General features: G+C 37.4%; 1 protein-coding gene across 1 annotated transcript in view; it reads right to left on the bottom strand.

Moving 5' to 3' along the window:
* Window positions 1-51: 51 nt before the first annotated feature.
* The window catches only part of rtf2 (replication termination factor 2), a 91586-nt gene continuing 74124 nt past the window's right edge, over window positions 52-17513 (bottom strand). Inside the window, exons 8-9 of the mRNA XM_056460624.1 lie at window positions 5591-5680; window positions 52-1020 (exon numbers count right to left, since the gene is read on the bottom strand). Coding sequence (XP_056316599.1) covers window positions 821-1020; window positions 5591-5680 — 290 coding nt within the window. The 3' untranslated portion in view covers window positions 52-820. The remainder of the gene's footprint in view (window positions 1021-5590; window positions 5681-17513) is intronic.

Raw genomic sequence — 17513 nt, 5'->3', positions numbered from 1 at the left:
GGTCAAAAGAAGTATTGAGCGAAACTAATAAATCCACAAAAACGGTGATAGTTCCCCAAAACCGTGGACTTTTATTCTAGTAAATAATGCATCTTTAAAAGTACAATGCATTCCTACTGCAACTAGTGGGTTATTGCAGAAAATAAACACCTATTAATAACAACTGCAGGATTCACCCATGCTCCTGAGGGTGGACACATAATATCTGCCTTCTAGTTTTGCTGCAATACAAACACATAGTGAAACCCCTCATGTCCAAACCTTAATTAAAAATATAGTTAATTAAATGGAAATTATGCCATCATTTACTCTGCATTCACTTGTTTTCTACTGTTAAACACAAAAGAAGATATTTAGAAAAATGCTGGCACTCATTGACTTCTATAGTAATTATTTTACTATGGACTTTACATGGAAATATTACTATGATGTATTAATATTACTGTAAGTACTTGGATTTTTTTACTCAACTTAATAACCTTCCTTTGTGTTTAACAGAAGAAATAAACCAATAAGGGTTTAAAACCACAAGAGGGAGAGTAAATGATGAGGCGATTTTCATTTTGGGTGAACTATTAATTTAAGCCTTTAACATTGTCTTGATACAGCAAAATAATAATATTGGCAGACATTTAACATTCGAGCCAATGTGGATGTACAAAAAATAAAGCATGCACAAAACTAAATGCATACATGACATCAGTAAATAAAAAGCATTTTAGCTGAAGATGCTAAAGGCTAAAAACAATGCATGAATGCACAGCATCTGCTCCTGCACAGCCTGACCACTAGAGAGCGACGCTCACTAGGAAGTGCACACTCAGAAGTGGTAGGGTGTGTGTGTGACCCAGTTGGATGTCTGGTCTTTGGTGCGTTTGGCAGAGCTATGAGAGGTGAAGAGAGACTTGAAGGCCTCGGATTTATCCTTCATGTCTTGGATTGATCTTTTGCTGCCAGAAATGGGACCTGCGGGGGCCTTAAGCGTCTTCAGGCTCTCTCCGGACGTGGACGGTCCTGGAGCTGAACATAAAAACACACAGGAGAATTTCACAGTTGCTCAAATTCATGACAATAATAAACTTTATTTTTTATATAGCGCCTTTAAAAGTAGCATCTAAAAGCACTTTACAGACATATAAAGATATGTGATGGGATGATTGCAAAAAAAAATTTTAATTAAAAGCACTGAGGATGTGGGTCTGGTTGCATAAAAGACCTCAATAAATTGACTTAACATTATGGTCATACTTAAGTTTTCATTAGTATATACACTCACTGGCCACTTTATTAGGTACACCTTACTAGTACCGGGTTGGACCCCCTTTTGCCTTCAGAACATCCTTCGTGGCATAGATTTAACAAGATACTGGAAATGTTCCTCAGAGACGTTGCTCCATATTGACATGATAGAAATACGCAGTTGCTGCAGATTTGTCGGCTGCACATTCATGATGCCAATCTCCCGTTCCACCACATCCCAAAGGTGCCCTATTTTATTGAGATCTGGTGACTGTGGAGGCCATTTGAGAAGAGTGAACTCATTGTCATGTTCAAGAAACCAGTCTGAGATGAATATGACATGGTGCGTTATCCTGCTGGAAGTTGCCATCATCACCACCACCAGCCTGAACCGGTGATACAAGGCAGGATGGATCCATGCTTTCATGTTGTTGACACCAAAATCTGACCCGACCATCCAAATGTCACAGCAGAAATGGAGACTCGTCAGACCAGGCAACGTTTCTCCAATCTTCTATAGACTGATTTCACGCGGCCGCCATTTTTAAAAGCGAAATCGAGGCTGCGGTGGGAAGAAACCCGGAAGTATCGTTGGGAGTTACATTAGAACGTTGTGTACTTGGCTGTATATCTTATCAGCGAATAGAAAGAGACACAAATTTATCATTTCACCGCCTTCTGAGTGACCCGAAGGTCCGTTCTGAATGAATGGTGAAAATATAAAGGGATATCAGAGCTCATTTTCAGCTAAGTTAAGGGAAACGGCACTAGTTAGCTAACGTTTTCTTTCCCAAACACACATTTTAGATGCCATTTATCAAACTCAAGTTAATGAACTGATTCTTTCACTATATTAGACTCGTCACGTTACTGAATTAAAAGACAATTTGTCAATTTCCCGCTAACATTTAAAGCACTGTTGATGGCTTTCTTAAAACAGCGCTGATTGGCCGTTGTGTTCACGTGCTCAACAGATATGCTTGTGATTGGCCGAGAAGGTCATCAGTTCACCCTCCGCTGCTTACTGAGCACAAACACAGCCGAGCGATCTGCTTGATGACTCTACTGATCCTTATGGCTGTTTCGCGCTTGCGCTCCAGTCTCCGTGTATCTGTGTTTGCACTGGGTGAAGAGCGGTAAACTGAGTGCAAACACAAGATACATGGAGACTGGATCGCGAAGCAGCCGTGAAGATCAGTCGAGTCATCCGCGCTCAGCGGCGCTTCAATTTTAACTTAGCGGGAATTAGACTGTTTTAAAACTTCAGTACCAGGACAACACGAGGGTGTGCTACAGAGGACTGCAGTGTTTATCGCTCACCAAGTTACATAGGCTGAAGCAGGGAAGCGTCCCCACTGTTTACCTGCTGCCATGAACTGAAGCCTAGGAGGACACTTGAGCATATTACTCTTACAGAGCTTGTGATGTTGTTTGATGCTAAATTGCTTTTAATTGTTTAAATTAAACGTACTGACTGATATTAAAGTGATGTTTACACCATATCTGTATTTTGAAATCTCGGCAACAGCTGGAGGTTTGTAGTCCACAGCATGTCACTGCAATGTTTACAGTGCTGGTCCTATACTTCCGCGTTTCTTCCCACCACAGCCTCGCTTTGGTTCTTTAAAATGGCGGCCGCGTGAAATAAGCGAATTGTCCAGTTTTGGTGAGCCTGTGTGAATTGTAGCCTCAGTTTCCTGTTCTTAGCTGACAGGAGTGGCACCCGGTCTTCTGCTGCTGTAGCCCATCCGCCTCAAGGTTGGATGTGTTGTGTGTTCAGACATGCTCTTCTGCAGGCCTCAGTTGTGACAAGTGGTTATTTGGGTTACTGTTGCCTTTCTATCAGCTGGAACCAGCCTGGCCATTCTCCTCTGACCTCTGGCATCAACAAGGCATTTGCGCCCCAGAACTGCCGCTCACTGGATATTTTCTCTTTTTCACACCATTCTCTGTCAACCCTAGAGATGGTTGTGCGTGAAAATCCCAGTAGATCAGCAGTTTCTGAAATACTCAGACCAGCCCGTCTGGCACCAACAACCATGCCACGTTCACAGTCACTTAAATCACCTTTCTGATGATCGGTTTGAACTACAGCAGATCGTCTCGACCATGTCTACATGCCTAAATGCATTGCATGGTTTCCGCTACATTCATTCTTCCATGGCGGGGCACCACACCAAAATGCATCCCGCCACGTCTACATTCCAGCTTCTCATTCAAAACATTCAGTCATTGTTGTTGTAGTTGTTGTTTTTAAATTGCGGGTTTTAATCGCACCAAAACTTATTAAAAGGTAAGTAAATTATAACAACGCGAACTTTTCTGTAATCGTAGTAGTGCTGTGCGTTATTTGTTTAACCCTTTAAGGTGACGTGCTGACTGACTGACTGACAGGTGCATGATGCATGAGGCCAGCAAACACGATGTAGCTTTCAGTTATGATGAACACAGTTTCCATAATTTTAGTTTATTTATAGATAAAAGTCTATGGTTCTGCTTACAATGACTTAATCTTGCTGGAGTTTAAAACAGTTTCACTTTACTTCAGGACGCATTAATGCTGCTCTCTAGGCCTATTGGAGACATTCATAAATATTCCTAACAAATCTAATAAATGTTGGAGACATACTCACTACATAAATACGCTAAATTGCACTTCAGCAGCATTTATTTGAGCGCACAAGATGATCTGCGCTTGAGCAGCGTACATTTGAGAGGGTGTGCAAGAGGTTTTGTGCACAAGCAGAGAAAATCGGCTAGCAAGCAAAGAGATTCGCATGCAAAGATGCTCATATGCTCGTAATACATGAATGCGATCTCGACTTGTAATACTTGGCTCACGACATTTCTCCATTTGTTATTGAAATAACGACATAGGTAGTTGGTAGATTTGTGTAAAAGGTCTGCCGCCACAGCTGGAAAAAATCCCAGAGGAAACACTGCATTGAGTTGCTGCCATGTGATTGGCTGATTAGAAATTTGCGTTAACAAGCAGTTGGAGAGGTGTACCTAATAAAGTGGCCGGTGAGTGTATAGGCTCATTTTAATAGGCTTCATCACAGTCAATGCTTTTCGATCTTCAAGACAAATGTTTTTTTTTTTGCACTGACACATTATACAAAGTCAGCTCACACATCATTAAAACAATTATGATACTGATTTTCACACCGCTAAGTCTGCCCGAAAGACTTTAATTTTCCTTTGGCTTGATCTCTATTTCAGAGGTCACCACAGTGGAATTAACCACCAACTATTCCGACATATGTTTTACGCAGCGGATGCCCTTCTAGCTGCAACCCAGTACTGGGAAACACCCATACACCCTCAAACTCATGCACTACGGCATATTTAGTTTATTTCCTGAAAGACTTTAAATGCATGAATTATGAACACAATATCTGATGCACATACAGGATGGCATCTATGAAAACTTGACAGCTTTCCCTTTTTGAGGACAAGACAACACAGGAGTCCGATGTCCCTAAATGACATCACCATTTAATTTGCATAGTGGGGGTAAATGATTTGCAAATACACCATGTGGCTTATACAGACTTAAGTGAGGACACCACAGTTTGAGCAAATGATGACCTGTAAGATGCTTGTCTAGTTTTAGGGTTATAAAGAACTTACGCTTTCAGATTTTTCTTATATGTATTTAGGGGCGGCACAGACTCCAGTATTTTCAGAAACGGATCAACGAACTGTGTACTGTAAAGTTTCTGTCAAGCTCTGACAAAGTCACACACATAAATAGTCTTTTCTGACGCTTCCTTTAATGAACGCAGATGAATTCCCCATTGTAAGTGTGTAGATTGCTGAAGCACTCGTCAGATAAAATGACATGAACACAGCACAAGGCTGGACTATAATGCTGAGGTATTATTGCAAAAATAAACTTTAACCATTGACTCCTCACAGCCTCATCTTTGGGTAGAGAAAATAACACTAACTTTCCCTCTCACTTCAGAGCACACTACGTAACATTCAACCGAGATATGCTACAGTGTTTGTGGGCGGGGTTTAAATTTTCCCAGGTCTGCACACGCAAAAATGGGCGGGGCTTGAGTTTCGCATTGACATCACGTCAGCACTGCTAAAGACTTGTTACAGTGGTGATTCATTCGAACCACTCTGAGTCGACTCTTTTATAGATGAATCAGATTTCAGATTTAAGCTTTAGCTGGATATTACACTTCACTTAGAGATGTTATACACTTCATGGAAGGTCATTTTCAAAAACCCATAATAGGAGCTCTTTAATATATTACATATAGTTAATATAATATGCAAATATAAGCACATTTACATTTTAAGAACAGTGTTTTTGTACCATAGCATGCTGGGATACCTGAATCACTGCTGTTTCCACTGCTGCTGTCTCCATTCACTGATGCGGGTTTAGATTCTGAGGGGTTTTGGGGTAAATTACAGCTGTCTGCTATTAAAAGAGAAAAGAAAAGCATTAGTTTTACTAGTGGGGTAAATTAACAAGTAGCTTCATCATTACTGGAAAAGGATATAGTATAAATAAATCTAAAACTATTCAACACAGCAATTTGTTAATTTATTTATCTGCAGCTCATGTTACATGTTTAAATGAATAAAACATGCATAAATGAGTTTGTGAACATTTTAATCTGACGCTATTGAAAAAATTATGACATCATAGGCATCATTAAACAATCATGAACTCTGAAGAACAGCATACAATGTTTATCTTCAAAAGTTTATCTTGAAGTCTGTGTGGAATAAAAATTTACAATGTTTATTTTGCTAGCTCACATTGTCAAACTTGAGGTCAATAATTAATCCCTGTAAATCAATCCATTGAAAATAAACCTGTTTGTTCTGGTAATCTTCAATAAAAGTCTGAGTATCAGCTGCCACGTTTGGACTGGCGGTTTTTCTGTTGACGTCAACCTGAGGGCTTCCATAGCAACTGTATATCTGTCTCATTTCAGAGGCGAGTCCTTCGAAGTCCACACAAGCCGAACCGAGCATTTTGAAATAAGACAATCTAGCCTACAGAGGACAGATCTCGCCACGTAGCAACCATAACAGCTGCTGTTAATAAGCGGTAATAAAACGTGTAATTACTTTTTTCTAGAGTGATTTTAAAACTTTAAGCGATCTGAAAACAAAGCAAGGTTTACAGAAGCAGGAAATATATTTCCTTAGATCCATACATGTACACATAAAAATGTAAACGGTCTATAAAATCACTTTTTAGTAAGACATGTCATACTCTTTTTGGGTTTTTTTTTTACGTGTTAGATATCAAAACAGAATTATTACTTATTGGGCCTGAATCCTGTACACAGCAGATCTCACAACTCAACCTGCAATTGGAGGGATACAAAGTTAGCGTTAGCTCTACTATAAAAGATCTGGGTGTTATATCAGACAGCAATTTAACTTTTGAAAATCATATATCCCATGTCACAAAAACTGCTTTCTTTCATCTGAGAAATATTGCTAAATTACGAAGTATGCTATCCATCTCAGATGCAGAAAAGCTAGTCCATGCTTTTATGACATCTAGGCTGGATTACTGTAATGCTCTGTTCGCTGGCTGCCCAGTAGGGCTGGGCAATTAATCGAAAATCCGGTTTCGATTTCGATTTTGGCTTCTAACGATTATGAAACTCATTAATCGAGATAAACGATTATTCCATCATATACCGCCCCCTTTCCAGTTGTACACAATTGTTGCTCTGCAAAGCTCAGCTTCACATAAAAATGACCAAAAGCATGTACTGTAATGTAACGTTTGCAGCACGGGATGTGCATTGTTCATTGATTTATGTTTTTAAAAGCGCGATCAGCATGCGGTCAGCATTCGGTCTCATACGCACACTGAGACGAGCAGAGCACACACATCTAAAGTCATGTTAACGTGAGCACTTTAAACGCGGTGTTTAGAGATTATTCATATTAACCCTTACTTGTGTAATAAACAAACGAGTTGAAAACCAAAAGACATGTGAAAGAGAAACCATTAAAGTGACAGTGCGCAATATTTCTGCTGCCGCCTGTTTTTATCATTATTAATCAAACAACAAGAGGAGAAAATCCCTCACTGCTCTTGACTGAAGGACTGTTGTAGCTAAAGTGTTTTTCTTACAGTGAAGATGTTTAAAGCACAGTTTGTTTCATATTTTTTTTTCTATTGTATTTATTTCTCTTTACTTTGCAGGGAGGAAAATAACTGTATATACACAGCTGAAGTCAGAATTATTAGCCCTTCTGAATTATTAGCGACCTTTTCCCCCCCTCGATTTCTGTTTAATGGAAAGAAGATAGATTTTATTTAACCCATTTCTGAACATAATAGTTTTAATAACTCATTTTTTAATAACTGATTTCTTTTATCTTTGCTATGATGACAGCACATGATATTTTACTAGAAATTTTTCAAAATACAAGCATTCAGATTCAAAGTGTGATTCAAAGGCTTAATTAGGGTAATTAGGCAAGTCATTGTATAACAATAGTTTCTGTTGCAGACAATCAAAAATATTTATTGCTTAAGGGGGCCAATAATATTGACCTTAAAATAGATTTCAAAATATTAAAACCTGCCTTTATTCTAGCCAAAATAAAACAAATAAGCCCTTCTCCAGAAGAAAAAAGATCATAGGAAATACTGTTAAAATTCCTTGCTCTGTTAAACATCATTTGGGAAATATTTATAAAAAAAAAAATTCACAGAAGGTCAAATAATTTTGACTTCAACTGATAATCGTTTTGAATAATCGTGATTACAAATATATTACCAAAATAATCATGATTATGATTTTTCCCAGAATCGAGCAGCCTATTACCCAGCATGCTCTATTAATAAACTTCAGCTAGTACAACATGCAGCTGCCTCAGCTGAGTTCTCACCAGGTCTAGAAAATATGATCGTATCACCCCAATTTTATCCTTCTTACACTCGCTGCCTGTTAAGTTTCGTATTGCTTATGAAATCTTACTTCATACCTATAAAGCTTTAAATAATCTAGCTCCTGTTTATCTAACCAACCTTCTGTCTCGCTACAATCCAACTCGCCCTTTAAGATCTCAAAACTTAGGGCTTCTGGTAGTATATAGAATAGCAAAGTCAAGTAAAGGAGGTCGAACCTTCTCATTTATGGCTCCTAAACTCTGGAATAGCCTTCCTGATAATGTCCGAGGCTCAGACACAATCTCTCTAGATTAAAGACCTATCTTTTTAGTAAAGCATACACACAATGCATCACATAACGGTATGATGCATGAATGTGCTCCACGCAGGTAAGCTGGCTTGACAACCACCTGCAGGACACACTCCTTAATACACCAGACATTGTGTTAGAAACGCTCATATGCTTTACATGTTTGTTTCTATGTTTGGTTATAAAACTGCTATTTTCATTTATTGCACATCATTTTACATCTCGTGTTTAAAATACACTATGAATAGCAGCTACGCTAATCATTTTCTTTATTCTTTATTTCCACCTGGGGATACTCATTCAGAGGTCTCTAGAGACTATGCAGTGCCATTGATGCGATCCAAGACCTGTGAAGAGATGATCCCTCGATATCCATAATCCTGGACCAGGCAGTATCCCGAGCTGAAGCTGTGGTCATCATGGAAGAATGGTCACGTTTTTTTCCCCGCCACTGTCACCACCGGCTTGCTTAGATCGGGACTTGTGAAGCTGCGCTTCGGTGGATTTGCAGTGAAACTTAAACCACACTGAACTAAACTTAACTGAACTTCAACTCTGAAATCTGGACTTTACTAGAAGTATGTTAAGCTGCTTTGACACAATCTACATTGTGAAAAGCGCTACATAAATAAACATGAATTGAATTAAAATGAATATCCAAGTAAAATAAAACCCAATTCATACATTTAATCTGGAATTTTCTTTTAAAAACATCCTGCCGTTATGCAATGAATCTTGGGATGTTCGAGGTCGCAAAGGATCCACCGGTTGTGTCCTTCATTACCTGGGAAATGAAGGACACGTTTGGAGGCTGCATTTGAAGGAGCCTTAAATTTTTTTTTAAATGAGACTGCCTTCGTCACACCACGATGACGCAGCGCCATTCGAATGCATCCTTCGGAGGATGCAGCCTCTGAAATGAGACACAGCTTGTATGTTAATATTCGAAGCCACGCCCATTTTACTGATAGTTTGCTCTGAGGGAATGATGCACAAAAGAAAGCCCAGCCCCCTACTCAATATTCTGTTTCAGTTGGAAGTATATTAAAATATTGAAATGAAACTCTCAGTAACCTCTGGTTCACACTCACATTACAGCAGACTGTCTCTGATGTCCTTAGAGTGTGTATGTGAAGTTTCAGCTCCAAAAACCCAGAAATAATGATTTATAACAGTTTAAAACTGACCCTTTTAGGCTTTGATCCTAATTGTGTCATTTTGGTGACTGTCGCTTTAAATTCAAATTAGATTGTGCTCTTTTCAAAAGAGGGCGGAGCTACAAATGTTTAAGTGTCAGCATAGTGGCAGATTCAAAACCAAGGCTAACGTCTTATGCTAATGTGGAAGATGAGGTCATTAGTGGGCGGGGCTTTCCCCTCTAATGACGTACAAAGGGAGAATGTCAATCAAAGTGTTTTTATCAAGTGTTATTATAAATACAGTGCACAAGGAAAGTATTCATAGCGCTTCGCTTTTTCCACATTTGTTAATGTTACAGCCTTATTCCAAAATCAGGCCTGTATGGTAGAGTGGCCAGACGGAAGCCACTCCCCGCCTGGAATTTACCAAAAGGCATCTGAAGGACTGTCAGACCATGATAAACAAAATTCTCTGGTCTGATGAGACTAAAATTTAACTCTTTGGAGTGAATGCCAGGCGTTACGTTTGGAGAAAACCAGGCACCGCTCATTACCAGGCTAATACCATCCCTACAGTGAAGCATGGTGGTGGCAGCACCATGCTGTGGGGATGTTTTTCAGTAGCAGGAACTAGAAGACTAGTCAGGATAGAGGGAAAGATGAATGCAGCAATGTACAGAGACATCCTGAATGAAAACCTGCTTCAGAGTGCTCTTGACCTCAGACTGGGGTGACAGTTCATCTTCCAGCAGGACAATGACCCAAAGCACACCGCCAAAATATCAATGGAGTGGCTTCACAGCAACTCGATGAATGTTCTTCAGTGGCCCAGCCAGAGCCCAGACCTAAATCCTATTGATCATGTCTGGAGAGATCTGAAAATGGCTGTACACCGCCACTTCCCATCCAACCTGATGGAGCTTGAGAGGTTCTGCAAAGAGGAATGGGCAAAAAGTCCCAAAGACAGGTGTGCCAAGCTTGTGGCATCATATTCAATAAGACTCGAGGCTGTATTTGCTGCCAAAGGTGCATCAACAAAGTATTGAGCAAAGGCTGTGAATACTGATGTACATGTGATTTTACAGGTTCTTTATTTTTATAAATTTGCAACAATTTCAAAAACTCTTTTTTCACATTGTCATTATGGGGTATTGTGTGTAGAATGTTGAGGAAATAAAGGAATTTAATCCATTTTGGAATAAGGCTGTAACAAAAAAATTTGAAAAAAAAGAAGAACTATCAATACTTTCCGGATGCACTGTGTGTATATATATATATATATATATATATATATATATATATATATATATATATATATATATATATATATATATATGTATACATATATATGTATATGTATACATATATATGTATATGTATACATATATATGTATATGTATACATATATATGTATATGTATACATATATATGTATATGTATATGTATATGTATATATATATATATATATATATATATATATATATATATATATATATATATATATATATATATATATATATATATATATATATATATATATATATACATATACATATACATATATACGTATACATATACATATATGTATACATATACATATATATGTATACATATACATATATATGTATACATATACATATATATGTATACATATATATATATATATATACATATATATATATATATATATATATATATATATATATATATATATATATATATATATATATATATATATATATATGTATACATATATATGTATATGTATACATATATATGTATATGTATACATATATATGTATATGTATACATATATATGTATATGTATACATATATATGTATATGTATATGTATATGTATATATATATATATATATATATATATATATATATATATATATATATATATATATATATATATGTATACATATGTGTATATATATGTATTTATATATATATGTATATACATATACATATATATATATATATATATATATATATACATATATATATATATATGTATTTATATATATATGTATATACATATACATGTATATGTATATATATATATATATATATATATATATATATATACATACATGTATATATATATACACATGTATGTATATGTATATACATGTATGTATATGTATATACATGTATGTATATGTATTTACATGTATGTATATGTATATATGTATGTATATGTATATATATATATATATATATATATATATATATATATATATATATATATATATATATATGTATATGTATGTATGTATGTATGTATGTATGTATGTATGTATATATATATATATATATATATATATATATATATATATATATATATATATATATATATATATATATATATATATATATATATATATATATATATATATATATATATATATATATATATATATATAATACATTTTTACCATTAGAAGCTGGTTATATTCACAAACTACTGCCACACAACTGTGTTTAAACCCCTTATAAAAGTGATTTTTGTATAATAGGTGCCCTTTAAACTAAATAAAAAGCTCATTTTATATTATTTAATGTTTAACAGCTCTTCACTTGAAAGGAAACTATGAAACACACTGCAGACTTGACTGCAGTGTTAGCAATTATGCAAGAGCTGTAATGTGGTTAAACAAACGAAAGACTTACTACACTGTTACTCCATTCTGTGAACTTAACCAAGACAGACATTTACAAGAAAAGAAAAGCAACAAGAAAAAAAGAAACCAGAGTTTTGAGAGTTACAAAGAATGAAATGTCACTTGACCCGTTTTAATAGATAATCTCATGTAAACCGTACTTACTCCTGAATGACAAAGTGAAGCAACACTAAAGGTTTTGTGTACACAGACATTTGTCAAACAAAAATAACCTCAATCAGTCATTTCTATGCAGAATTTATTAAGCCTCACAGTCTTGATAATGCAGTTAAATGGACTGTTGCAGGGACAAAAAGGGTTAAAAATCTACCTATAGCATCTGTGACAGACAATTTGTTTCTTACTTAGATTGTCTTGTCTTGTTTCTAGTCCAAACAGGGCTCGAAATTGTTCAATTCAATTCAATTCAATTATTGTTTATTTATATAGCACTTTTTACAATGCAGATTGTGTCAAAGCAGCTTAACATAGTTCTAGCAAAGTCCAGATTTCAGATTTGAAGTTCAGTTTAGTTCAGTTCAATGTGGTTTAAATTTCACTGCTGAAAGTTTAAACACAGAAGAGCAACTCCACCAAAACGCAGCTCCACAAGTCCCGATCCGAGCAAGCCATCGGCAACAGTGGTGAGAAAAAAAAACAATTAACGAAGTGATGAGAACAAAAAAAAACTTCTAGAGAAACCAGGCTCTGTTGGGCATGACCATTATTCTTCTGGCCAAACCTCCTGTGTAGAGCTGCAGTGTAGGCGCCGGAGGCTGGAGAAGCTGGACGTCCATCGGGGAGAAGCTACAGGTTTGAGTAGAGTACCGGCAGAAAGTCAGGCTGGCCCACAGGATCAATGTGGGGACTCATTTGTACTGTGGTCTTTCAGCAATCAGTCTCATGCACTCCATTCCTCCATGACCGGTCATGAATTGTGACCGTTTGGATCACATATGCACCCAAAATTTGATCTGTGCGACCTCAAACTATATTTGGAGGCATTTTTAAATGCATAAAATTGTTGCTGTGCGACTTGCTTTCACTGCAAAATGTCCCCTTCATGCGCAAATTTATGCCTCATTCACACTAGCAGCGACTTTGTAGCTGCCTGTCACTCTGGGTGGTGATCTGCTGCAAACCAGGTCTGTGTAGGTCTACAGCACGGAGAATACAACTGGCCTGAGCAGAGAGAGGATCATGTGAGCTCTACTGGCTGTCAAGAAAGTCGCTGTTCAATTGCATTAAGTTGAAGGATACTCAACCTTGTCACGTCGCTCAATATGCCAACCTGGTCGGCAATGGTCGCTGACGCCTGCGTAGTCCGGACTGCTGAACAAATCAATGGCACTACCCTTCCTACACTTCAAGAACTGTACTCTTCCAGAATGAGTAAAAGGGCTCACAGAATCACTCTGGACGCCTCGCACCCAGCACACTACCTGTTTGAACTGTTACCGTCTGGTCGGCGCTACAGAGCAGCGAGCACAAAAACAGCCAGACACAGGAAAACTTCCTTTCCTCAGGCTATCTACCTCACGAACAGTTAATATTCCCCTACTGTGGAATAAACATGCAATACCTCTCATACGCACTTGTACACAGCACCTATAACAATATACAATGCAATACTTTCTCATACGCATTTGTACATGGCACCTTATAACCTGTATATTTATAACAATCTGTACATACAACTCAATATCCAGATCTTTTTTGTCTAACTGCATGTCTGGTTAATGTTTATCCTCTTTTTTCATATTTATTTTGTGTTGTTACTTGTCACTTTATGTACACTGGAATTATATACGCAGAGGACCAAGAGAGGGAGTTTACATTGGCAAGTTGGTCGGAGGTACAGTATAAATAGCAAAGAAAACAAGCAACCAAACTTCCTGCTCAACAGTGATGAATTAGAGGAGGCCATATTCGATGAACGGAGTAATGTTTCATCTGTTAACTCAGAGATAATTACATGTGCAGTACATTTTTAAGGTTGCCAAGTGGTCAAAACTCTACTCCAGCTTCACTTCACCTACTTTGTCTTCAAGAGGAACCTCCAGGACACTATCCAATACCTTGCCCCATATCTTTAGCCCATCTCTCTACCAAAACATCAATAAAACAGCAAGAAACTCAGACTCTGCCAGATAGATTCCAGAATCATCCTCACCACAACAGCCACTGCTCATCAAACGGACATTCCCTTGGACAATCGTTAACAAATTTAGTTTAAAGAAGGTCAAGAATCTTGGTGAATCTTGGTGTTTCAGTAGTCATGTCAAAGCAGTATCTAAATCAGCATACTATCATCTCAAAAACATTGCAAGAATTAGATGCTTTGTTTCCAGTGAGGACTTGGAGAAACTTGTTTATGCTTTTATCAGCAGCAGGGTGAATTACTGTCATGTCCTCCTCACTGGCCTTCCCAAAAAGACAGTCAGACAGTTGCAGCTCATCCAGAACGCTGCGGCCAGGATTCTGACCAGAACCAGAAAATCAGAGCACATCACACCTGTCCTCAGGTCTTTACACTGTTACTTTCAGAATAGATTTTAAAGTATTACTACTTGTCTATATATCACTAAATGGCCTAGGACCTCAATACATTACAGATATGCTCACTGAATACAGACAGATCACTCAGATATTTAGGATCATATAAACTAGAAATTCAAAGAGTTCAGTCAAAGGAGGCTGAATTGGCCTTCAGCTACTACATCCCCTGCCACTGGAATCAGCTTCCAGAAATGATCAGATGTGCTCCAACATTAGGCACATTAGGTTAACATTATAAGGTTTGGCTAGCTAAAGCGATCTACTCCTGGGAGAGGGTAGAAATCAGGGGCCGTGCGATTTACTTCTAGTAGAAAGTTGAAATTGGGGGGGCACATAATTAGAGCTGTAAAGCTTAACTTTTCGATTTCAGGTGAAAAATCTAATCTGTTGGAGACATCCAATAGATTAATAGGTACTGAAAAAGTCCACAGGGGCGCTGATCACCAGAGTGGGGAAGTCCCAGAGTAAAATAAGAAAATATGATACACCGGTGTTTTGGAATAGGGAAAAACTGTCTCTACGCTGTTTTCATCTGTTTTTATATTATTTGTTTCTATTTTATTTATACTTGTGTCTTTTATTCCTGTTTATGTAAAGCACTTTGAATTGCCACTTTGTATAAAATGTGCTATATGAATAAACTTGCCTTGCCTTGCTTTAAAAACAAAACAAATTAAATAACACTCTTTTCTTGACTTCTTTTCAGAAATTATAGCTGGCTCCAGAAACAGAACCGCCTCCAACACCCATCCCTCCCCAATTAGAGATGATACTCCCAATAAACACCCCTTGCACAACTTTCCTTGCAAAACCTGCATCTATAACTTAAAATTTTGATCGCAACATCCACCCCATTATCTCAGATCTAGCCTTGGTTGATGAGGAAACATATCCTTCCTCATTAAACGAAGCAAACAGACCAATCATGCAAAGGACAGTTCATTTACATATTTGACATCCCCTCCTCTAATTGCCTATTCCAAACACCTCTAGCATATCTACACTACAGAAAACCCAAAGTCCCAGCCCATTTTTTCGCCTCTTCATAGATGATTCAACCCACCCAGTAACATGCTTTTGCTTCAAAAAAACATGCAAAAGTAGTCCTTTGCATTTTAGGCTTCCCATCAGAATCATACTCCAGCCACTCATTAACAATTGGAGCCGCCACCTCAGCAGCACACAAAGGGCTATCACAACAGCATATACAGACCCTGGGGACGTGGTCGCCTGATGCCTTCAAATCATCCACTCGCCTCAGCCAAAGTCATCTTAATAAGCCCAAAAGACCCTCTCCAGTCGACAACAGAATTTCAGCACTCAAGGGCCAAGGCTTGTGCTTGACCCAGCTATTGTCTACTAAGGGCAAGGGCACATCCCAGCCAACATTCTTTCATTTCCTTCCTTCCAGTTCTGAATATTACAAACCCCCTAACTCCAGCTGGAGTTTTCCCCACCCAAGCCCCTTCCCCGACCCCTGCTGGAGTTAGCCTTTGATAGCTCAACCTACCTGAGCTGTGACTTTGAACTTCAAGTCACGCCACTGCCCAGCCCTAGCTTCTCTTATTCATATGTTTATGCATATATATATATATATATATATATATATATATATATATATATATATATATATATATATATATATATATATATATATATATATATATACAGTGTCAGATCAGTTTTCAGAGTTTAGGTTCAGTTCAGTTTAGCTCAGTTCAGTGTGGTTTAATATTCACTGCTGAGAGTCCAAACACTGAAGAGCAAATCCATTGATATACAGCTCTCCAGGTCCCAAACCATGCAAGCCAGTGGTGACAGCGGCGAAATACAGTATATATATATATATATATATATATATATTTATATTTATAATATATATATATATTTATATATTTATTATCTAAGTGTGAGTTTCACAAACTAATTTCAAGAGGGGCATGTGATATGATTGACCGCAGCTGGTCCCTATTGGTAATCATTAGCCAGGCAATCGGATTATTCCAAATTTAACATAACTCTCCAGCCTAACTTCACTCCTTTTTTTTGTTTTGGAAGACTCCCCCATCCCCCCGCCCCCCGCCCAATCCATCCCTTCACTCTTCTCAATCTAAGATCGGGCGACGTGGCGGCTCAGTGGCTAGCACTGCTGCCTCACAGTAAGAAGGTCGCTGGTTCAAGTCCTAGCTGGGCCAATCGGCATTTTTGTGTGCTGTTTATATGTTCTGAGGGTTATCTCCCGGGATAGCATGCCAAACCTGCTAACAGGGTCAAGCATTATGTAAGTGTGAACTTTTGAAAGACGACATATAAAAATAATAAAGTTATATGTAAATAGCATCTGTGCAAAATCAGACACCACCCGTGAGAACACAGCACAGTTATTATTGCTAACTAAGTTTGAATCTCATTCATGTCCAGTATTGCGTGCAGGGCTGGTGAGTGCATGCAGTTTTTTTTAGTTTGTTAGTTTTGATTAGTGTTAATTTCAAATGCAAAAAATCTATTAGTATAAAACTAATATCTATATATTAAATATACTAAATATATTAAAATTCAAATATCTAAATATCAAATATCTAATATCAAATATCTAAAAATTCTTATATCAAGAGGCAGTCTTGTTTTCAGAAATAACGACAAAATTAAGTGAGTTTTTCCTTAAAACAAGTAAAATAATCCTCCACTAGGATAAAGAAAATAATC

This window comes from Danio aesculapii, chromosome 6 (genome assembly GCF_903798145.1).
Source record: "Danio aesculapii chromosome 6, fDanAes4.1, whole genome shotgun sequence".
NCBI lineage: Eukaryota > Metazoa > Chordata > Actinopteri > Cypriniformes > Danionidae > Danio > Danio aesculapii.
Note: the sequence above shows the minus strand (reverse complement) of the source record. Positions and strands in the feature narration are given on the sequence as shown.